General features: G+C 51.0%; 1 protein-coding gene across 2 annotated transcripts; it reads right to left on the bottom strand.

Annotated features, from left to right (window-relative positions):
* Nucleotides 1–448: 448 nt before the first annotated feature.
* On the bottom strand, nt 449–21245 carry SLC22A8 (solute carrier family 22 member 8). Of its 2 annotated transcripts, none has more exons than XM_055315025.1 (11): nt 21145–21244; nt 20021–20283; nt 9317–9420; nt 8608–8762; nt 7703–7871; nt 5330–5453; nt 5025–5140; nt 3885–4099; nt 3093–3201; nt 2743–2946; nt 449–2654 (listed from the first exon to the last, which is right to left on the bottom strand). In XM_055315025.1, the coding sequence occupies exons 2-11, from the start codon at nt 20141–20143 to the stop codon at nt 2555–2557; spliced, it is 1419 nt and encodes a 472-aa protein (XP_055171000.1). In that variant the 5' UTR covers nt 20144–20283; nt 21145–21244; the 3' UTR covers nt 449–2554. The 2 variants fall into 2 exon arrangements, with proteins under 2 accessions (XP_055171000.1, XP_055170999.1); XM_055315024.1 differs by having other exon boundaries at nt 451–2654; nt 20021–20395; nt 21145–21245.
* Between the last annotated feature and the right edge of the window lie 1293 nt (nt 21246–22538).

The raw sequence follows: 22538 nt of genomic DNA, 5'->3' as shown, positions 1-22538 counted from the left end.
GAGTTTAATTGAAACAAAATAAAAGTTGTTTAGATAATTCAGGATTTTTTCTCGAATTCAGGGTCAGAACGTATATCCAGGTCCAAGGAGGACCTGGGACCTGGAATCCATTAAGAGTCAATGTGAATAGAGGGGTGCCTGGGTGGCTTAGTCGGTTAGCATCTGCCTTTGGTTCAGGTCATGATCTTGGGGTCCTGGGATTGAGCTCCACGTAGGGCTCCCTACTCAGTGGGGCGTTTGCTTCTCCCTCTTCCTTTCCTCTCTGCTCTTGCTCTCTCTCTCTCTGTCAAATAAAAAAAATAAAATCTTAGAAAAAAAGAATTGTGATAGTCTCACTGAGTCTTTTTTTTTTTTTAAGATTTTATGTATTTATCTGACAGAGAAAGAGCACACAAGTAGGAGGAGGGGCAGAGGAAGAGAGAGAAGCAGACCCTCCCACCACTATTGAGCAGGGAGTCTGATGTGGGGCTTGATTCCAGGACCCTGGAATCATGACCTGAGCCAAAGGCAGACGCTTAACCTACTGAGCCACCCAGGCACCCCTCACTGAGTCTTTTCATCTGGGCCCCTGTGTCTCTTGGATCCTTTTCTCTGTGCATTTGCTTTTTTCTTTCTCTTCAAACGGCTTTCTCTGATCTACTTACATCTGGCTGGCCCACCATCATGCTAACTTGCCTTCCCAGGACAAGGACCAAGGGATGGACCAGAACCTCCATAACTCAGATCCCCAGCCCAAGAAGGAACACATTATGAATGATGGGATCAGGAGGGCCATCGGGTCCAGTCAGCCATGACCAGAGGTCATAGAATTGTTCAGTTAGCAGGTTCTGGGGATGTTGACCCTTGAGGAAGGGTGGGGGCAGAACAGGCCAAGCAGTATTTGGTAGCATTTACAGGAAGCCCTCAAGGAGACTCTGAAGGAGAAGCCACAGTATGGGAGGGACCTGCATGCACAGAGCATCTCAGAAACCAGGGAAAGAGGGCACAGCCAAAAGGATCTGAGTCTGTTGCAACGCCAAGTGACAAGCAGGATGAAAATGACCAGTGGGTTCAGCACTGGGGGTGCTGAGTACCATCTGTGACAGCCCTCAGGGAAGCGGTGGGAGTGCAGTCTGAAGAGGTACAAGGTTCCAAGGTGCAAGCCAGGGAGAGACACAGCTCTTGTACAAAGTTTAGCTGAGAAGGGGAGAAAGAGACAGTATAGCCCCTAGTGGGAGATATGGCCCCAAGGAAGGCTGGTGGGTTTGGTTGGTTTTTATTAAGATAGGAGAGGCTGGAGCTTATTTGACTGGTGATGAGAAAGAGCCAGGAGAGAGTGAATGGGTGGAGCCCTGTGGGGGAAAGCAGAGGCTGCCTTCCCAAGGGGCTGGATGCAGAGTCCCAGTGAGAGACTGACTCTCTGCCGGGATTGGAAGGAACTTGGGGAACATGGGGTGACATTGGCAGCCTTTGGCTTTGACTGAAGTTTTCTCGCTTAAATGGGACACAGAGCTATCCAGTGGCATGGGCCTGGGATGTAGATCAGAGACCTGGGGGAGCCGGTGGATTGGGACCAGAGAGGCCCAGGGTTCTGTCTGCAGTTGCTCTGGGCTTGTTCTGACCTCTGCTCACACACACTGGGACATGTATGTGCCCACAGGGTATTTCCAACCATAAGACTTGCTATGGACTATATTGCATCCTCCCCTAAATTTATATGTTGGTGCTCTAACTTCCAGTGTGATGGTCATTGGAGGTGGTGGGGCCTTTGGAAGGTAACTGGGCATAGATGAGGTCATGAGGGTGGCGTGTCATGTGGAATTAGTTTTCTCAGAAGAAGAGACAGCAGAAACCTTGCTTCTCTCTTGCTCTTCCCACCAAGTGAGGACACAATGAGAAGGTGGCCATCTGCAAGGCAGGAAGAGGGCTCCTACTAGGAACTGAGTCTGCTAGCATCTTGATCTTGAATTTCCCACGTCCAGAACTGGGAGGAAGAAATGTTTGTTGTTTAAGTGATCCACTTGTGGTATGTTGTGGTTGCAGCCTGAGCAGGCTTGGTGTATATGCACCTAGGGCACTCACACATGTGCACACAGGTTCACATCAGCCCAGCTTGTATGTACCTGTGTGCCCACACCTGCGTGTTACACACAGCACTGGTGGATGGATTTGTAGTGCACACGTCTGCATGGTGGCCTGTCCCCATCTCTGTGCCACCCCCATTCCTGAGCATTATGGCTTGAGTTCATTGTCATTTATTGAACCCTCCCATTGAAGAAAAGGGTGGGGAGCAAGAAGGAGAAGCTGTCTTTGTTAGGACTGAGTTAGGGAGTCCAGGGGGAACCCCTGGGGAAGGAGGGTGGGACAAAGGTGGCCAGTGGGGAAGGGCTATGGCAAGGCCTGGGCTGAGGGATGAAGAGGACAAGGGTAAGGTATAGAAAGGCCTATGATGGAACCTTTGAACTGGAGCATGGACCTGCTCAGCGGCCCCCAAGGTGCCCTCAGAGCCCAGAGGCAGGCGAGGACCTGGCTAGGATTTGTTTCTGGAGGGCAGAGAAAGGGGGCTCTGTTGCCCTCAGCTGGGGTCCGGGCCTGGTCCACAAGGATGCAGAGGGATCCTCTGGGATGCTTTATTTGCTTCTGGTTCCTGCTTTGGTTTCTTCGTCTGCCAGGACCTAGGGAAAGAGATCTCAGGAAAAGTCCTGGGTCTGGACCTGCTTCCCCAGTGAGGAGTTCCAGAGGGACCAGAGGCAAGGGACTGACCAGGTCTCTATGTCTTCGATAGTCTCTGGCAAGGGCCGATTGAGGGTCTCAGGCAGGAACAGGGCAGCACTGCCTCCAAGGAGGGTGATGGTCCCAAATAAAACATTAGGGATGAAGGGCTGAAAGTCTGCTGTGATTTTCACCAGTGGGGCCACCATGCTTCCTACACGAGTCCACAAGTTGCTTATGCCCATACCTGTTTGCCTTGGGAGAGTCCAGAGCAGGGGTTGGCAGCCTGTGTATGATTCTTAAAGGGCAGCTCTGGGACCCCTGGGCAGGAGCAGGAGGATGCCACAATCCCACCTGACCCTGCATCCTTTGGCTGGGCCGGCCCCGAGTCCAGCACCTACCGGATGACGGTGGGGTATAGCTCGCTCGTGTAGAGGAAGAGGCAGCTGAAGGAGCTGGACAGGCAGCCCTTCCCAAACACAGCCAGGACTGTCCTCAGGGTTGGCAAATCTGCAGAGGGAAGAAAATGCGATGGACCTTGGGCTCAGGAGCACCTGAGTGTTCTCACTCCTTAGTGGACTCTGTCTCCCTTTTTGCTTTGGCTGCTGGAAAGCTCAGATCTAAATTTAAAGCTGAGTAATAGTCCCTCTGCTATTTCTAGTGATTTGCAGGCTGTCCTGCTGCATTTGTGTTTTTCCCTGGCTCTGGTTCCCTACTCTCATATTTTGTTGTATATATGCTTGTCCTAAAATAGCTCAAGTTCCTTTGGAAGGATATGGGTATATCAACACACAAGCATCTATATAAAAGTGGTTTTTCCAAGGTCATGGTAGAGTAGGTTGTGGGGTCTTCCCTGAGCACTTAGCTCTGTGTTTTTCTCACACCAGCTTTTCTGTAGCCATGTCACCAGGCCATGCCCAATCCCTGAGCAATCCAATCCCACTAGCCAGACACCACCATACTTTGCCCAGTCTGAGTCAGATCTGGAAAGGAGCTTTGATATCATTTAGCCAACTGAGTTATTTTCTAGATGGGCGATATGAGCCCCAGAGAGCCCAGGGACCTGCTCAAGGTAACACAGATAATTAGGGGCACAGGCAGCAGAATTGGGGTCCCAGCCTGTGGTAACCTGTGATGTCCACGGAAGCATCGGGCCTCTTTCAGAGGGTTCTGGCCTAGCCCTGGCTTCTCACCCGAGGGCACAAAGATGAGAGCCAAGATCGACCCTCCTGCCAGGAGGAGAGAACAGGATTGGGTGATGTGTCGGCCCAGATGGTTTATAGAGAGGACGGCGATGAACTTGGCTGGAATGTCGACCCCCCCAAAGATGAGCTGGAGGAAGTAGAGGTTCACTCCAAATTCTTCCACACCCATAGCCAAACTGTAGTAGGCAAAACCAGTGGAAAACCTGAGGGGAAGAGAGGGATTGATTGGCATCTGCAGCTGAACTGGTCTCTCCCCATACTGGTCACTGGTCACCAGGATGATGAACAGTTTCATTTCTTATCCCAACTGCAGCTAATTCGTAGGGGCTGCTGGAGAGTTGTTCTGAGCTCTTTGAGATTGTGTCTGGGCTCAGTGCTGGGATTCATTGGTTATGTCTGATGTGGGTATGGTCTAGGCTGTGGTGGCAAAGATGCCACATAATTGACTCCTGAGAATATCAGGACTGGTGGGACTCTGGGAGGCCAAAGGAGGTAGTAAATGATCTCTCTTGGTTGGGTAATAGTTTAACATCTAGAGTGGGAGAGGGGAGAGAGTCAAGCTGTGCATATGGGTTAGTTGCCTCCCTTTCCCTCTCAAAATTGAGAGATGCCTTTTGAAGTCCCTGGACAAATTGGACCCTATTCATGTAGGGATAAAGGAGCGTCTCAGAACCTGGTTACAGAAAGGGCTATGTAGGAGCTGTAGAACGTCAGGCAGAAGAGAAGACTCAGGAGAAGCACGGTTTCTGTCTTCCAGTTCTGAGGGCCAGCCTTGCTCTGTGGGATCCCCTAGGGCAGAACTGGACCAGTGGAGGCAATGACAGAGAGGCATGGAATGGGGAAATTGCCATAGGGATGTGAGCTGTGATGGGGTCTGGAACATTTGCCTTGTGGGCAAGACCCAACATGGAAGCAGACCCTGATGGCAGGAGCCTAGTGTGTGGCAAAGACACAGAAGATTTATTTCCAGGATTGGGGTTGGGCTGGGGCAGCCCAGGGAGGAGATCTCTTGACTCCTCTTTGCAGATGCCCTAGGCCTTCCCCTTAGGTGAACCTGCCAGAAGCCTTCTTCATCACCCCTGTTTGGCAGAGGTGCTAGGGTGCGGGCAGGGAGGGGTGGGTGGTTACCAGGCCAGGGAAAGACAGAAGGTCACACGGCGCAGGGTGGGTGTCCGGAACAGGTCAGCGATGCTATACTTGGCCTTGGCCAAGGAGATCTCCTTCTGCATGCTGAATTTGAGCTCCTTTCGGCAGAGGAGAGGAGTGTCATTAGTGATCAGCTGGTGGGCAGGAGGGAGGAGAGAGGGAGGTGCAGTCCTGGTGTCTCTGGAGGACTTTGCTTGGGGCATTGGATATGATGTTGGCTTATGAGCAGGGAAGCAGAGGCAAGAGGAGGGCTCCTGCTCCAGACTATAATCCCTCTCTGCTCCTACCTCCATGCTCAGTTTCTCTCCTTCTTCCTTCTTGCCATTGAGGGTAGCCACCCGCCGGAGTATTTTCAGGGCCTTTGAGAATTTTCCAGACACGACCATCCAGCGTATGGACTCTGGTATCCACCTGGGTGCCAGAATCAAGTCACAGTGACTTGCCCCCTGCCAGAACCTTGTTTGAGGGGCCGGAAGGACTGAGGGGTAGGAGGTCCAGAAACCCGAGCTGTTTTACTGCGGATTTCATGGAATTTAAATGTGGCCAAGCTTTGCACCTGGACTGCCTGCAGCCAGAACAAATTCTAGCATTCTCTTCTTTCCCCTTCCAGAAGAGCTCTTCCTCTGCCCCCTACCTGGGCCACTTGTTATCCTTGGGTGTCTTCCTTAGCTAGGAGATTTGGGCCTCGGCCAAGGCAGGTGCATCCTGGGGAAGGGACGGCATGTTCGAGGCTAGACAGCTGGAGGATCCCGTACATTCACCTCCCCAGCCTTCCTTGGGCTGCATCCCAGGGTGAAGAAGGGGCAGGGCTGCAGTCCTGCGGCAGCTTGAGAAGGTGGCTTGGAGTAGGGATTGTGGCTTAGGGAATGGGTTTGAGGCAGAAGACCAATTCTGCTAGAGTACAAGCACAGCATAAGGTCCTGGGATTGGTGAGTGGGCAGCCAATGTCACTTTCCCCACCTTTAGGCTATACTTTTGGGGTTGGTTCACCCTGAGCAGACCCCGAGTGTCATTAGGCTAAGAGGAGTAGAGAAGTTGGATGTGCAGGGAGGGGGGGTGGTACAAAGGATTGATGTTTTAAAAAAGTCTGGTCTGAGTGGGGTGAGTTATGTCTGTGGCCTCCACCGGCATCCAGGACTTGACTCCAGGGAGGGCCTGGGGGAGTAGGCATTGATCATCTAGCCTCAAACCACAAGCCCAGCCAACAGTGACAGTGGTGGCCTCCTAGGTTCAAAGCTGTCCTGCTGGCCTTGTGGTCTCATTTCTGCCTAGGCAAGGTCGACAGTGAGTTCCTCCCACACACCACAGCCAGGGCCTGGAATCTGACCTCCTCTCCCTGCAAATAGTAACAGATTCTGATGAAGGAGCCTTCCTGCAGACCAGGCAAACATAACCTGGGTGATGGGCATTATTGTCTTCATTTTGCCTAGGAGGATCTTGAGGCTCAGAGTAGGTGAGGCTTGACCCAAGTCACAGGGGGAAGGGGCCTAAATTGTGGACCGTACCCTGCCTTTACTTTGCCCTCGATACTCTCTGTTCTTTGTCTGCTCCCATCCCTGGCTGTGAACATTCCCTGGCTCTACCCTGGACCCTCCGACCACCTCTCTTTCCACAAGATTGTCCATCCCCCTCTAGATGATTCTATTCTCATTTTCAAATAAAGGCCCATCCCAGTTCTGTGTCTTTATGTGCAAACCTGGCACGGGGCAGGGGGTGGGGGTGGGTAGCTTCACTGATCTGAGCTTCCTTCCGTTCCCTCATCTGTAAAGTGAGACAATAATGCTTCCTTCATACAGAGATGCCATGAGGATTGGGATGACCTAGGTTGATGCCTAGGAAAGGGCCTTGCACATAGTAAGTGCTCAGTAAAGGGTCACTCTGAGTCGGTTAAATGTCCGACTCCTGGTCTCAGCTCAGATCTTGATCTCAGGGTCATGGATTCAAGCTCCACATTGGGCTCCATGCCCAGCATGGAGCCTGTTAAACAAACAAACAAACAAACAAACAAAGAAACAAACAAACAAACAAAAAACAAATTATATTTTGGGGATTCAGGTCCTGTTTTCAACATGCTTTAGGTCTGAGGTGATGATAGTGAGCTCTTGACCTATTTGGGGTCTCTGACACACCAAGACACCTTGATTTTCCTAGATTCCCAGGCTTGGGTTTTCCATTCCTTTATATTTCAAATTTAGAAGTCACCAAACTCTGTGGATTTGTCTTTCAAAATGCCTCTCAGACTCGTTCCTGAGGTTCCTCCTACCTTCAGAGACATGTCCCTTCTCTCTTTCATCCCCACCCACATGGGTCTGTCCTTGTGTCACAAACAAGCTTGATCAGGCCTTCCTGCAACACAGACACATTCAGAGGCATTCTCTGTCCCTCCACATGAAGTTGAGGCTCCTTGGCTTTCTGTGTTTCTCCACAGTCTGGCCCCGTACCCTGTATTTCAACTCAGCCCCTTCCTCCACTGACCGCCCCCCAGACACTTGCTCCTGCAGCATACCTTTGTGTATTAATTCCTCCTTTCTGGAATGCCCTTCCCGACTCTGTAACAGAGGTGTCCTGGGATAGAGTCAGCCAGCCTGGTCAGACATGGGCTCCCCCTGTTTGGCCCCAGTGGGCATAAGGAGGGAGATGAAGAGGAGAGGGCCACATACCAGGACAACAGGAAGAAGGCGAAGAAGGGAATGGACACGGTTAACTGTAGCCAGCGCCACTGGGGGATGGCATAGGCCAGGCCAGGCAGAAGGAACTGGCCAGCGGTATAGAAGTAACCCATTAAAGTTGACATGATGGCCCGCGTCTGGATGGACACGCATTCGACATCTGCAGGAGGAGCCCAAGGACCAGATTAAGATCGTGCTGGGCCCTGGGCAACCTTCCCATGAAGGAACACCCACTCCTGCCCACCCCACAACAGCTACTTGATCTGACCCTGATCATAAGGTCTCATTGCCCTCATACCAATGCTATGAATAAAACTCAAGAAGGTAGGACTCAAACTTAGGTCTCTCTGACTTCTTCTTTTTTTTTTTTTTTTTGGGGGGGGGTCTCTCTGACTTCTAAGCCCACATTCTTTTTTTTTTTAAAGACTTAAAAAAAGTTATTTTTAAGTAATCTCTATACCCAACATGGGGCTCGAACTCATAACCCTGAGATTGAGTCACATGATCTACCGACTGAGCCAGCCAGGTGCCCCCCACCCCTACTCAAGCCCACGCTCTTGACTGCCTCTCCAGAGGCAAACGACTTCCCTTGTTAGGCTTCAATGTCCGTGTCTATAAAATGAGGACAACAGTGTCACCTCCTTGTGTGTGTGGACTGAATGGGATCCTGTACCCAGTAGACCGTGAGGCCCGGGGTAGGGTCCTCCGTATTGATAGCTGCTGCTATTATGCTTCCTGTTGTTCTTACGCTCAGAGAGGGCCTCTGAGATCCTGAGAGGGGCAGCATCTTACGTGACCAAAGTCTCAGGGAACCTGTGTTGGGCCAGGCCCTTGGTTTTGGGCTGGATGCCCCCCTTCCAACTCATCTTCCCACGCCCCCTCCCCCTGTGGCTCACTCAAGATCGCAGTGCTCAGGACAATCCCTGAGATGCTCCAGCCACACAGGAAGCGGAAGACCATGTAGACGGAGAGGCTGGGGCTGAAGGCTGCACTTGAACCGCTGGCTGCCAACAGCAGGTAGCTACAGGTCAGGATGGGCTTGCGGCCAAACCTGGAACTCACAGGAGAGGAGAGATGGGGTTAGCCACGGTGAGCTAGTTGAGACAGTGACTCTGCAGGTCTCAGGGCAAAGAGTTGGACTCCCTACCTCCCAAAGGGGGTAGGCAGGGCATGTAAACTCCTTCTTTAGACAGAGCCTCACTGGTAATTGCTATGTTTTTTGACAGGTTTGCAGTTACAGGTTCAAGTTAATGAGTGATCACCTGCCCCCTGCTTAGTGGCCTGAGCAGAGGTCAAGAGACTTCCTCTCCCCAAACAGGCCGTGCACCCCACCACCACTGCCACATAGGTGCTACACTGCGTCTGAAAATCTTGAGGCTTTTCCCCAGGGTCTGAGGAGGTAGGAAGATTCCAGCTGTAAGAGCTTTGGGGCAGAGAGAGGGCTGTGCCCTGAAAGGGAATGGGACTTGCCCAAGGCCGCATGGTAGGGACTGTGCCTCCTGCCTCCCCTGGCTCTCTGCTTCTTTGGGCATGCATGGGGGGGTCAGAGTGAGGTGGGATGTCCTCATAGGTTGTGCCCCTGCTCCAGAGGTCCCAGGGTCTCACCTGTCCGACAGGTCTCCCAGCACGATCCCCCCGATCAGTGTGCCTGCCATGAAGAGAGACTGGGCCACCTCCTTCAGTTTGTTGGAGCTGCACACCAAGTCCCACTGCACAGGAGAAAGGCAGTGGCAGCCTGGCTCCATCTGGACCACCCTCCCAGCCATGCTCAGCCGGTGCCCCCCAGGGGCCGCCTGCCCCCAGCACCCTCTCCTGACTTCCCAGAGCCTGGCCTCCTCCTCCCAAGGCCAGTTCTGCTTACAGCCAGACCCCAGGCTCCTCGGGTCTGCCTGTGGCTCTTTGGGTCCATGACCCTGAGTGTGTAATGACAGTTCCTCTCCAGCATGTGTGGTCTGTCAGGAGCTTGCATGATCTGCTTAGCTGTCACATTCAGGGGCTGCCTAGATCTCTCTTTCCTTTTTTTTTTTTTACATTTTTAAAATTAAAAAAATAAAATTTATTTATTTATTTAAAATATGTTATTTATCTATTCGTTAGAGACAGAGAGAGAGGCAGAGACACAGGCAGAGGGAGAAGCAGGCTCCTCACAGGGAGCCTGATGTGGGACTCAATCCTAGGACCCTGGAATCACATCCTGAGTCGAAGGCAGACACTCAACCTCCTGAGCCACCCAGGCATCCCTAAAAAATAAAATTTAAATTCAATTTGCCAACATATAGTATAACACCCAGTGCTCATCCCATCAAGTGCCCTCCTCAGTGCCCATCACCTAGTTACCCCATTGCCCCGCCACCATCCCTTCCACAACCCTTTGTTTGTTTCCCAGAGTTAGAAGTCTCTCATGATTTGTCTCCCTCTCTAATTTTTCCCACCCAGCTCCCCTCCTTTCCCTTACAATCCCTTTCACTATTTCTTATATTCCTGGTATGAGTGAAACCATATGATGATTGTCCTTCACCGATTGACTTATTTCACGCAGCGTAATACCCTCCAGTTCCATCCATGTTGAAGCAAGTGGTGGGTATTCGTCTTTCCTGATGACTGAGGAATATTCCATTGTATACATAGACCACGTCTTCTTTATCCATTCATCTGTCAAAGGACATCGAGGTTCCTTCCACAGTTTGGCTGTTGTGCACATTGCTGCTGTGAACATTGTCTCTCTCTCCTCCACGGGGAACACTGCTGCTCCATCCCACATCCCCTGTCTCTGTCTCTCAAATCTCTCCTCCTTGGGAATACCCTTCCATCCACATTCACTTCATTTCTCCCTCCCCTTCAAAGCTGAATCTCTTGAATGAGAAGCTCTACTTGCTGTCACCCCGGCCTCATCTCCTGATCATTTCTCAATTCTGCACTGCTCCCACCCCCCCTGGCACCACGCTGTCGACACTGTGCTCTCCAGAGCCCCCTATGAGGTCTTTTTCACTGAGCCCCTGGAACCTTCTGTAACCTGACCTTCTGGCAGCCCTTGGCATTGCTGATGCTCACTCTCCCTCTTCCAGATCTTCCTCTCCCTATTTACCACTCCTCCTCTTCCTCCATGGGCTCCTTTCTCCCTAGGGCTCTTTATGGGTCTCCCTCTCTTTTATCCATTCTCCTGAGGAAACATCACCTGCTCCTATGGCTTCAATTTCTACTTTGTGAGGAAGACTCCAACCCATATTTTCAGCCCCACCTCTCTTCTGGCCCTGAGACCAGTTGAGTCAGTTGCATTCTGGAAAATTCTACTAGATGATGTCTCAGGGTCACCTCAGAGTCAACGAGACTTGTGCCCCACCCCTCACGGGGTCTCGATCTCAGTGGCTGGGAACCCCACCTTGCATCATCCCTCTCCAGTGCACTATCAATCCATCTTCCAGTTTCTAACTTTTGAATATTTCTGGAATCTGGATTCTTCTCTTTCCACTGCTACTATCTTAGTGCAAGGTTAATAATAATGGCTGATTTCATGGAGGGCTACAGGGCACCAGGCACTGCTGTAAGGAACCACTTCCCAAGCTTTAACCTCTTCAGACCCCACAACAACCCACAATGCTGGGGCATAACTATCATCATCGTCCCCATTCTACAGATAAGGAGACTGAGGCCCACTAATGATGACTGTGGAGATCTTCAGACAGGGCTCCCAGCCTTTGATTTCAGTACCTTCTATTCATGCTTCTTCTACTAACCTGCATGACTTTCTAAAACACCACTCAGGTCAGGTTCCTGTCTTGCCTAAAGCACTCTCTGGCTTCCTCCTGCCCTTTGGGTAAAGAGAAAGCTCTGTTGACACAGATTTATAAAGCCCTCATGCTCTGGCCCCTGCCTACCTGTCTGGCCTAATCTCTGCTAATCCCCAACATACACCCTTTCTTTGTCCAGCTGTCTTGAACTACTTGTGTAATGAACTGGAGAATTTTATTCACTGAAAATGCCTCGCAAGAATGTTTTGGAAATGAAACAGTGTGGGGGAAGAACCATGCATCCCAGAGAGCTCTTTCCACTTTTCCTCTGCTGGAAGTGAGGGGGATGGGGTGGATGAAGACTCCAGGTTTTCCAGCTGTCTCCTGGTGGCCCAGAAAGGCCAGTGAACCCAGTGGGCTCTTCTGGCTGAGAAGGGAGCCTGCATGGTATGTGTATGGTGATGCAGGAGGGTAAAGAGTGAAGGAGGAAGTGAGGGGGTGTGAGGAGGAGTATGCCAGAGGGTGTTTAAAGAGACTTCCAGTACTTTGTGGTATGCTGTGGGAAGCTCCTTTAGGAAAATCTAAAGACCTACTGTCCACCTAAATTCACTCACATCCTCCCCCCTTCCAAAATAAGCAGTACATTTCCCAGGTGACCCAGTAATAAGTGGGGCCACATAGTTCTTGACAATGGATTGTAAGTGGAAGAAATGCTTTTCCTTCCACCTCATTTTATTAAGAGAGAATCCATGGTCTGGACTTGAATGCTTTCTCCCTTCCTCTTGGTGGGAATGGTGACAACTAGAGCAACTCTGGAAGTCATGTATTAAATATGGCGAAGCTGCTGTCAATCTGGGTCCCTGAATGACCCTATGGACAAAACTGCCCATTGACCTGAAATTCTCACCTTAGGTCTATTGCACGAGGAAGAGAACCACTTCTATATCCTGCAAGCCATTGAATTATTGTTGACTCTTTTATGGCAACATAGCCTATCCTGATATATCCCACAAGAAATTGCAAATGGAAATTTGATTCCCCCCCCCCCAACCTCTGTGTCACTTAGTGCTTTAAGAAATCATTCTGTTTGGATCATGAGAGGGTCAATGTCAGACCCATCTGTGTTAGTTTAAGGCTGTCTGAGATCACATCTGCTGGGTCTTGGTTTATACCATGCTATTTGTGGTGAGGTACGCATTAGAATAACTGTCACAAGTCAGTTTCTACTTGAAAATTGAGCAATTTACAGGAAATATAATTCTTAGAATAGGCTTTCAGTCATGTTTAAAACATGCCCAAATCTTTATAGTGGCCCATAAGTTCCTGCAGAATCTGCTCCCAGATTTATCCCTGTTACCTTTCTGCTCTCATTTGCTGCTACTATTTCCCCACATACTTCACTGTAGTTGGTCTTCTTGCTGTCTCTTAAACATGTCAGGCACCTCGGACTCTTGGCATATGGTGTTTTCTTGGCCTGGAAAGTTCTTTCCTTAGGTAGCTACTTGGCTTGCTCCTTCACCTCCTTCAGATCTTTGCTCAGACATTATCTTCTCAGTGAGAACTCCCTTGACCACTCTATTTAAAATTATAACTCCCAGAAGTCTACATTCCTCCACCCCACTTTCTTTTCTTTATAGCATTTGTACCATGAGACATATTATATAGTTCCTTTTTGTGTGTTTATTTCTCCTGCAAGGTTATCATCTTGATGAGGGGAGAGTGTTTAGTTTGTTTTGTTCACTACTATACTTCCATTGCTTAGAACAGTGCCTGCTACATAGTAGGCACTCATTAAATACGCTTTTTTTTAGATTTTATTTATTTATTTATATGTGTGTGTGTGTGTGTGTGTGTGAGAGAGAGAGAGAGAGAGAGAGAGAGAGAGAGAGAGAGAGGCAGAGACACAGACAGAAGGAGAAGCAGGCTCCATGCAGGGAGCCTGATGTGGGACTCGATCCCGGGTCTCCAGGATCATGCCCCGTGGCTGAAGGCAGTGCTAAACCCCTCAGCCACCTGGGCTGCCCTCATTAAATAAGTATTTACTGGGATTGAAGGACTGAGCATTCCACAGAAAGAATAGAGAAATGGAAAACCTTCATGGTTAGGATATGCTGATGTCTAAATGAGAAGTCATAGGGTCTACATTCTAGATACTATGTGGAGGACAGTTTTGCTTTGCCAGAATGATTGTATGTCAGGATGGAGAGTGTCTAGGCTAATATGTAGGATCTATAACCACGTATTAGAAAGGAGGACTGGAAAAACATCACAATCAGACTCGAAAAGCTTCCTTGGCAACGGTCTACTAGGGAAGGGTAAAATGAGGGTTTAAAGCTCAGAAGAAGGGCTTTGTGGTTAGAGCTTAAAAAAAATCTTGGATCTCAAATGTATACTCTTAGTTGTTCCCAGAGATTTCATGGCTAATACAAATCATAAGAGCTGATGATAAAAATGTGGCCAGGGTTGCCCTGCAGATCAACACAGATCCATGGGGCTCAGATCTTGGATGTGCAACTGCTATGGGTGAAATTGTGTCCCCTGAAAAGACAGGTTGAAGTCGTAACCCCTTAGCATGTGACCTTATTTGAAAATAGCATTGTGGCAGATATAGTTAGTTAAGATGAGGTCATACTGGGGTAGGTCTGGGCCCTTAACCCAATATGACTGGAATTCTTGTAAGAAGAGAAGATACAGACACAGAGATAGAACATCATATGACAATGGAGGTAGAGACTGGAGTGATGCATGGATAAGCCAAGGAAGGCCAAGGATCATGGACAACCCCCAGAAACTGGAAGAGGCAAGAAAGGGTTCCTCCTTAGAGCCTTGGGAGAGAGCATCCTTACATCTTAATTTTGGACTTATTGTTTCCAAAACTATGAGGTGATATGTTTCTGTTGTTTTAAGCCACCCTGCTTGTTGTACTTTGTTATGGAAATTCTAGGAAATAGATATACTGTGTGATTCCCATATGTTTGGAGGACCTGTGGGCTTGGTAGGTGGTGATAGCAAGAGGATTGGGAATGGGAGAGTGTGGCCATGAGGGAACCAGAAATAGAATTGGAGAGATTTTTAAAGGCATCCTGGAATTTGGGGTCGGGGAGTGGGGAGGGAAAGATACCTAGAGACATTTTAGGCATTCTTCTGTATGGTTAGCTGTACCAAACTCCTGAGTAGGCCTTGTTACGAAAACCTATAGCTGAAGGCTTGATTAGTCTTATAGGTGTTGAGAATGTGGTTTATGTTCCTTTGATTTTGACTCAATGCCCAGGCTGGGCCACATGGAGTCTGCAGTTGGAGTCGGGTTACACTATTGTTAGATTCCGTGACAGCGTCAGGAATTCCTTTCTGCTTTTACACTTGTCATTGTGTCCCTGTTCTAGTCATGTTGCCAGTCTTTCAGGCCCTGGAGACAGAACAGGAAAGCTCAAGGCCCCGAGAGGAATCGCAGCGGTCCTGTGGGGAGGGCCTGTGTATTCAGGCCCACTCTGGCCTCGGAGAGCTGCAGGGTGGTTTTTGGACTCTCAGACAGAGCAGGCACCCACAGGGCTGAGATTCAGTGCTGTGGGAGCGCTGGGCTACAGCTCCTCTCCAGGGAACCTAGAGCCCACAATCCATGCTCCCCACACTTTCCAGACTTGAAAGAAAGGCCTTTGTTTTCTCTTAATGTCCTAGTAAAGCTCTTTCAGAAAAATTCCAACCTTGTCTTTGCTGAACTCAGAGAAAGGAATGTGTGGTCGCCCCTGCCAGGAAAGCTTAGGGGATCAGAGCAGGGGTGTGGGGTGTGGTGGGGGGTGGGGAGAATCCCTCTACTCCGGCTGGACCCCAGATGTGCTCACTCACATCACCTGCATGGTCCTCCCAACTGAGCCTCCTTCGGAAGGAAGTCCCTTGTTATCCTGTTCTACAGATGAGAGGACTGAAGTGGAAAGGGGAGCCAACACCCCAGGTCACTGGCTGTGGGGGTGGAGCTGGGACCTGCGCTCAAGCTTGCAACTCCCACTCCCTCCTGTGAGAGGAGGACTAGGTGGAAGCCCTGGAGTGTGGCCAAGCCATGGGCCCCCTCTAATCTCAGGACATGTCTGTTAACCATAATAGTGACAACAACAGCCACAGGGGCCGCTGACGTTAGCTGAATGTTCTGCAGGGGCCATGCACTGTGCTAATGCTGTCCTTGCATGGTCTCCTGTCATTAGGAAACCAAGACTTCTGGCCTCGTGACATTCCTAGTAAAGGGCAGAGTCAGGAAGTGAACTCTGTTGCTTGACCCTGGCTCATGATCACACATTGTCCTTCTAGGGGGTGGCCCCTTGCCTCCACTAACTAGGGTCACCTGGACCTGAGCTGGTTGCCAGATCCCACGCACCTTTATTACCACCCTCTGCACTGCAGCTGGCATATTCAGACCCTGCCTCCACTCTACAGACCCACCTCTAGGTGAGGCCCGGCCATTGTTTTACCTCTGCCACATGGGGACCTAAACCCTGCTCACCCCACCCCTAGCAGATAGAGCACAAATTTGCCACAGTTGGAGCCACAGACAGAAAAATCACTGTGCTGGTAACCAGTGCCTTGCTGGGTCTGGCTACTGACACTTTCCTGGCTGTTTAGGGGGCCTCTTCCGGGTTCTCACAGCTGAGAGTTCAGGGGCCCAGGCCTGATGAGCAGCTGACCCAGAAAAGGGTACCCTGAGGACTGGTGAAACCCTGCGTTTGTTGGAATGCAGATTCACATGGCCCCAAGTGCTAGAATGGTATCTGGGAACTTGACTGGCACAGATGTGAATTGATGCTTGACCAAGTACAAGACCTGCAACCTCTGTTCTTGGCAGGCTCCTGGGAACCTGAGGCTCACCCTGAAGAGGAAGCCACTTTCCAGCCGTCAGCAATGTCTGGATCCCTCCTTCTGGCATCTGACAGGGCAAGGCCTTCATTCAGCAGAATCTGAGCACTTTACTATGCACCTAGCCTAGTGATGAGAAAGATGGGATGGAGGGGCACCTGGGTGGTGGTTGGTTAAGCGCACGACTCTTGGTTTCTGGTCAGGTTATGATCTCAGGATTGTGATCTCAGGGTCATGATCTCAGGGTTATGAGATCAAGACCTGCATCAGGCTCTGTGCTCAGTGCAGAGTCTGCTTGAGATTCTCTCTCCTTCTCCCTCTGCTCCTCCTGCTCATGTTCTCTCTTTCTCTCAAAATAAATAAATCTTTTATTTTATTTTAAAGATGGGTTAGAGAGACACCTTCCCTGTCCTGGAGGAAGTGCTGCCACCAGAGGACATGGATCTGTGAACAACAGCCTCCAGTGGCCACAGGGTGCTCGTTCACACTGACTGTTTGTGGGTGGGGTTACACAGTCTTAAGGAGCCTGATGGCCTGGCTTTAACTCCTAGATCCATAATTTATGAAATGTGGTGCCATGGGCCAGGGCCCAGGGACCTGTCCCTTGGTTTCCCCATCTGTACAAATGGGACAAGAAAGGTGCTAACCTCAGGGTTGTTGTGAGGATTGAATGAATTAATATGGGCCAACTGCTTAGAGCCATCTGGCACAGGGCAAGTATGCAGTAAGTGGTAGCGATGATTGTTATGTCACTGCTTCTCGCACAATTGTCTCTCTGGCTAGCTTCCATGTGTTTAGAGGACATGGATGGTAGCTTTCATTCCTTATCTCTGATTTCCCAGGGTCCAGCTGTACAGCAAGTCACCCATACATCTGGGAACTTCCTTATAGATACTGAGGCATCTTTGATTCTCCCCCCAGGTTCCATGGATTCTGACTCCTGAAAACTCTGGTGTCTATTCCCACTGTTCCTTCCAGTTATTATCTTTTCCCTGGATCCCTGTGGGAGCCTGCTAACTGGTCTCCCTGCCCTGGGACTAGAACTCTCCAAAGCCACTCTCTGTCCTGCAGAGTGACCATCCCTGGAGGGTGACCTGAACGTACCACTCCTACTCAACACCATTCAATGGCTCTCTGTTTTCTCAGAACAGAGGCAACACCCTCGCCTTAGCATCCAAGCCAGGTCCTCTTCTCCAGCCCCATGTCTGGTGGCCTCCATAACCCATGGCTTCGCCCCTCCAGCCTTCAACTGTCTCTTGAAATCCTGACTGTTTTGTTCTCATCCTGCTCCTGCACATTTGACTCCCCATGCTGTGGCTTTGGCCTGGGGCACACTTGCCCACTTCAACCTGTCTGCTTACTCTCTCCCTTGTCACACCCAGTGGAGTGTTGCTGATTCCAGCTGGCCATCTTGGATCCCCCTCCAGGCTGGTTAGATGCTCCTACTCTGGGCTCCCAGAGCACTCTGAGTGTATAAAGCTCATATCCATTCACTCCACAAATACTTATTTCACAGAGTGCCTCCTCTGGGCCAGTCACTGTTCCAACTGCTGGGGATCCCTGCCTCAAGAAGCTGCCAGTGGTCCTGGAGTGGTGGCTCTGTCTCCTCATTAGAGGTGAGTTCCTGCAGGGCAGGCAGGGAGCCGGTGGACTTTGCCTCTGTGTCCTCAGTAGTATGCATGTGGTTGTTAGTAAATGTTTGTTTGATGCTTTTGGGGCACTGAGCTTGGCACTGGAGAGAAAGAGTAGCTATGACAGGGAGGAAATATAATCTAGGGGATATGAGAACAAGTGTAATAGTTAGGAGCATGGCTCTGGGGCCAGGTACCTGAGTTCAGATCCCGAATCTGCCGCATTATTATTGGTGTGAACTTGAACAGGCTCCTTAACCTCCATGCTTCGATTTTCCCATCTGAAAACTGAGCTTATGATACCAACTACCTTATAGTGTTGTCAGCAAGGTTAAAATTGTTAATATTTATAAAGTGCTTAGAACAGTACGTGGCACATAGTACATGCTTTATATAGAAATAAATTATCTATTAAACACACGAAAAACAGGTATAGAGACTAGGAACATAGATAATCTTGGATTCAAATCCTACCTCTGCCAGGTCCTAAGCATGTGTAATCGTGGGAAAGGCTCTATATGCCACCTCCTGGGATTCCAAGAGCCCCCGCACACAGCTTGTCTGGCACAGGACTGGCACAGGGTAAGCTCTTTGAAATATAGCTCTCCTAATGAGGCAAAAGCAACATACTGCCCCTGAGGGACCCATGGGGCCTGAGGGGACAATGAAAACACTGGCCTCTGTTCCCTGCTTAGATGCCCTACCCTCCGGGAAGCCTCCCTGGAATCCCATGGTTCCTCCCTTCCCTGCTTCCTCCTTTCAATGGCCAGAAGCCCGTATCCCTCCATGCCTCTTGTGGGTGTTTGCTTTAATCCTAGTTCCTTTTTTTTTTTTTTAAGATTTTATCCATTTATTTGAGGGAGAGAGGGTGAGAGCACGCAAGCAGGGGGTAGGGGCAAAAGGAGAAGTAGACTTCCTGCTGAGCAGGGAGACTGATGTGGGGGCTCCATCCCAGGACCCCAGGATCATGACCTGAGCCAAAGGCAGATGCTTCACTGACTAGCCACCCAGGTGCCCCAAATCCCAGTTCTAAAACTGACCTGCGTGTGTGATACTGGACTCTCACTTCCCTTCTCTGAGTTTTGGTCTTTTGGATGCATAAAAGGAGATAATATCACGGTGAGAATCACAATGTGTACAAAACACCAAAATGTGCCTGGCAGTTTGCAGATCCTCCATAAATGCCCGTTCCTATTTCCTCTCCCTCCTCCTACCATGGTCCCCTGACTGGCCTGTCACAGTTTGTTCGAGGGTCACATTTGCCTCTGTCATTCCTGGGGATGGCAGGTGGAAGAATCAGAGAGTCAGCAAAGGGCTGAATGAATGGCAGGTAAACCCTTGAGTAACTGGGAGTTTTGGGGGTCTGCTCGGGCACTTTTCCACACACCTTGTACACTGTCTGATCCCTGCTCCGCACAGCCTCCCATCTTGGGACAGGATGGAATTTCCTTCTTTCTCCTTGTTGCCTGGCTAACTCCTTTTTTTTTTTTTTTAAGATTTTATTTATTTGCTAGAGAAAGAGAGAGAGTGAGTGAGTACACCAGCATGAGGAGGGAGAAGCAGACTCCCCGCTGAGCAGGGAGCAGGGATCCCATTACTCCAGGATCATGACCTGAGCCGAAGGCAGATGCTTAATCGATGGAGCCACTCAGGTGCCCCCTGGCTAACTCTTGAAAGACATTCTTATCTCAGCCTGAGGGTCACTTCTTCGGGATGCATCCTCCCAGGCCTGCCACTGACCCCTGCGCCCAGCCCTAAGGACTTTGACGTTGTAATTTTACATTTCTTTATATGGTACTTTCATCAGTTAACGTTCCCTCGCAGGGCTGTGGACCCTGTGGTGGCAGGGACAGAGCATTTTTGTATCCTTATCGCTTAGCACCATGCTTGGCACAGTGTTGAAGAAATGCTTGCAACTCTGTGAAGAAGTCTAACTTTCGGGTTTGTCTGCATCTGCACCAAGTCCTTCCTCTTGGCCTGTCTAGTGCCCTGCTCTCTAGTCCCAGTCCTCGAGAGACTAGAGCCCAGCCTGTCCCCCTGCCCCCGAGCATGGCAGGGTATGGGGGTGCGTCTGGGGGTGGAGGAAGAAGGGGTGTCTTTGGGCATACCTCAGTCACGATGGAGCTCGTGGTGCTGAGGTCATAGACCCAGCCATCCAGGCATGGCTCGGTGGCCCCCTGGGTGTTGTTGGGCAGGCTGGCATTGGGCAGATGTATGAAACGGAGGCACATCTCAGGCTTCCCATTCCGGTCCTTGGGAAGCACCCAGGGCCCCTCGGAGGCGTTGGGGGGTTGGCGGCAGTGGTGGGCAGGCGTGGTAGCTGTGAAGATCTGCAGCAGGTTGTGGTTGGCCAGGTTGAGGACTGGGAGGCCTAGCAAGACCAGGTTCAGGAACTGGAAGGGGCCCTTGCTGCCCACACGGTCCATGAGCTCAGAGAAGGCCATGGCACTAGGCAGGATGAGCCAGAGCTGCAGGCAGGGCACCTGGCCAGGGAGAAGTAAGTAGGCATGTGGGTCCTGTGTGGGTGTTTGTGGATAGGTGTGGAAGTGCAGTGGGATGGTGTGCCAGGTGTATGCGTGAGCACCGGTGTGTAGAACAGTGTGTGTATAAATGTGCACAGGTAGGGGCTTGGGTGCGTGTGTCCGTAGATTTATGCAGATACATGAAGACACAGCCAGTGGCGTTTAGGGGCATGGGCCACAGGTGTGTTTAGATGTGTGTGCACAGGGGTGTGTCTACAGTGATGTGTATCTTGAGACTGGAGTGTAAGGTGCAGCTGTGCGAGCTTGGGTATGTGCTGTGTGTGTGTGTGTGTGTGTGTGTGTCTGTGAGGATGCATGTGCTCAGAGAGGCTGGTCACACATGCCGCATGCATGGGGTGGTACAGTCCCCACAGCTGGGACCAAGGGTCGTGGACACTGGCAACAGGGGCCGGATGGTGGGGGGAGGTGGGGAGGTCCCTGCTCCCCCTGAGCCAACACACAGTGTTAGCGGAGCCCAGCAGAGCCTGCTGCAAAAGTCTCCCCCAAGCCTGGAGTCTCCTGGCTTTTGGCTGTCCTCTGGGGCTGGGTCCACTAGGCTGGGGCAGCAGAAAGGGCCCAGGCAGGTCCCAAAGCACATAAGGGACTTGGCCAGTTGCAGTAAGGAAGCAAGGCCTGATCTTGGGGGCTTCTCAGGGGCCTATTGGGGCTGGGGCTTGGCGGGGGTGGGGGGCGTCCCCATTTCTCCTTACCTGGTAGTTGGGCCTGGCTTCCTCCGCTGGGGCTGGCAGTGGAATGTGGCTGAAGCCCTTTGACTGTCCCAACAGTCTGGTCGCTGCTGTAGTTGGGGAGCTCGGCGCCAACAAGCTGTGCTTCTGCCTTCCCCGGGGGGACTTATATAAGGCATAAGTTGTTTCCCAGGCTAATGTTTGACTTTCTTTTGAGAATTAATGGTGCTGGCAAGGGAGGGTGCTGGAGACCCACCGAGCTTGGCTTTCGTCAAAGAGCTGCCTCAGCAAAGGCTGGGGAGGTGGTGTGGCTGAGCCTAGCAGGGCTGCTGGCCACACAGGGGTAGGTGGCCAAGGCAAGCTGGCCAGAGGGGGGTCAGGGAGGGGTCCGATCTGGGTCCTGAGGACCCAGGGTCTTCTTTGTGCACCTGGTATGTGGGCCACTGATAGGGGTGCTGTGCAGGCATCACTTCCCCTGCCTGCTGCCTCCTGAGAAGCAGCCTGGAGCCTCGTCTCCCAGGAAATGGTAAGGCACGTCCAGCAGAAAATGTCACCAGGTCTGGCCCTGCAGGCTCCGGGCTTTCATCTGCCGGGCTCCTGGGCAGCCAGGGATCCCCTGCCTGAATCTCAGGCTCTGCAGAACAGCACCCTTCCACCCGCGCTCTCCATGGACAGGCTCCTCTTCTGATCAGTTGCTTCCCTTTGGGGACAAATCATTGTCCCTAGTGTTTTGTTCTTTTCTCTGAATGATTTTAATTATAGAACAATGTTTTTCTTCCAGAAAACATAGGAAATACAAATAAGCCGAGCACAGCAAATTATCCAGCCTCACCTGAGAGCTAACCCTGCGTATGTTCTGATGTATGTTAGTCCAGACCTGTCCTCATCAGGGACTATGGTCTAACCCCCATTTTTTGACAGCCAACAGGAGGCTCGTTTAACCTCACAGCAGCCCTGTGACTATCCTAAACATTGTAAATTAGGAGAGTAAGGAACAGAGAGGTTAAGTGACTTGCTCACAGTCTCCCAGCCAGGAAATATCAGGGCAGCAGCAGTGGGGAGCCAACATCTTCTGCAAAGTCTGTGGGGCCATTGTGCTAGCCTGCATCTCCCCCCTCAGCATCACTCCTGCCTGCCTATAGCTCTCTGGTTCTACCTGCAGGGACTCTGGGGAGCAGCCCCATCCTATCTGCTCTGGGGGCCACTGAGGGGCCCACCTAGGGCTCCCCTTCTTGGTTGGGGAGGGGGCTTCCCATTCTTCCCCTCAGCCCCCCCTCTCCATCCAGGCAGCATCCAGCTCCCTGGCTCAGGCAGGCCTCCTCCCCTCGAGACCTCTCCCAGCCCCTTACCACCACCCCCTCCAGGGCAGGGTCAGCCAGTAGGGCTCTGCTCCCCACCTGGGCCCAGCAGTAATTGAT

Source organism: Nyctereutes procyonoides, unplaced genomic scaffold (genome assembly GCF_905146905.1).
Source record: "Nyctereutes procyonoides isolate TBG_1078 unplaced genomic scaffold, NYPRO_anot_genome, whole genome shotgun sequence".
Taxonomy (NCBI): Eukaryota; Metazoa; Chordata; class Mammalia; order Carnivora; family Canidae; genus Nyctereutes; species Nyctereutes procyonoides.
This window is presented reverse-complemented; position numbering and strand designations above follow the sequence as displayed.

Excerpts from the sequence above, each read along its gene's own strand:
- SLC22A8 (XM_055315024.1), bottom strand. The coding sequence starts at position 20,356 with ATGGCCTTCTCTGAGCTCATGGACCGTGTGGGCAGCAAGGGCCCCTTC. Across the intron at positions 9,421-20,020 it reads CGAGCTCCATCGTGACTGAG|TGGGACTTGGTGTGCAGCTC; the intron begins GTATGCCCAAAG and ends TCTCCTGTGCAG. Across the intron at positions 2,947-3,092 it reads CTATACCCCACCGTCATCCG|GCAAACAGGTATGGGCATAA; the intron begins GTAGGTGCTGGA and ends GACTCTCCCAAG.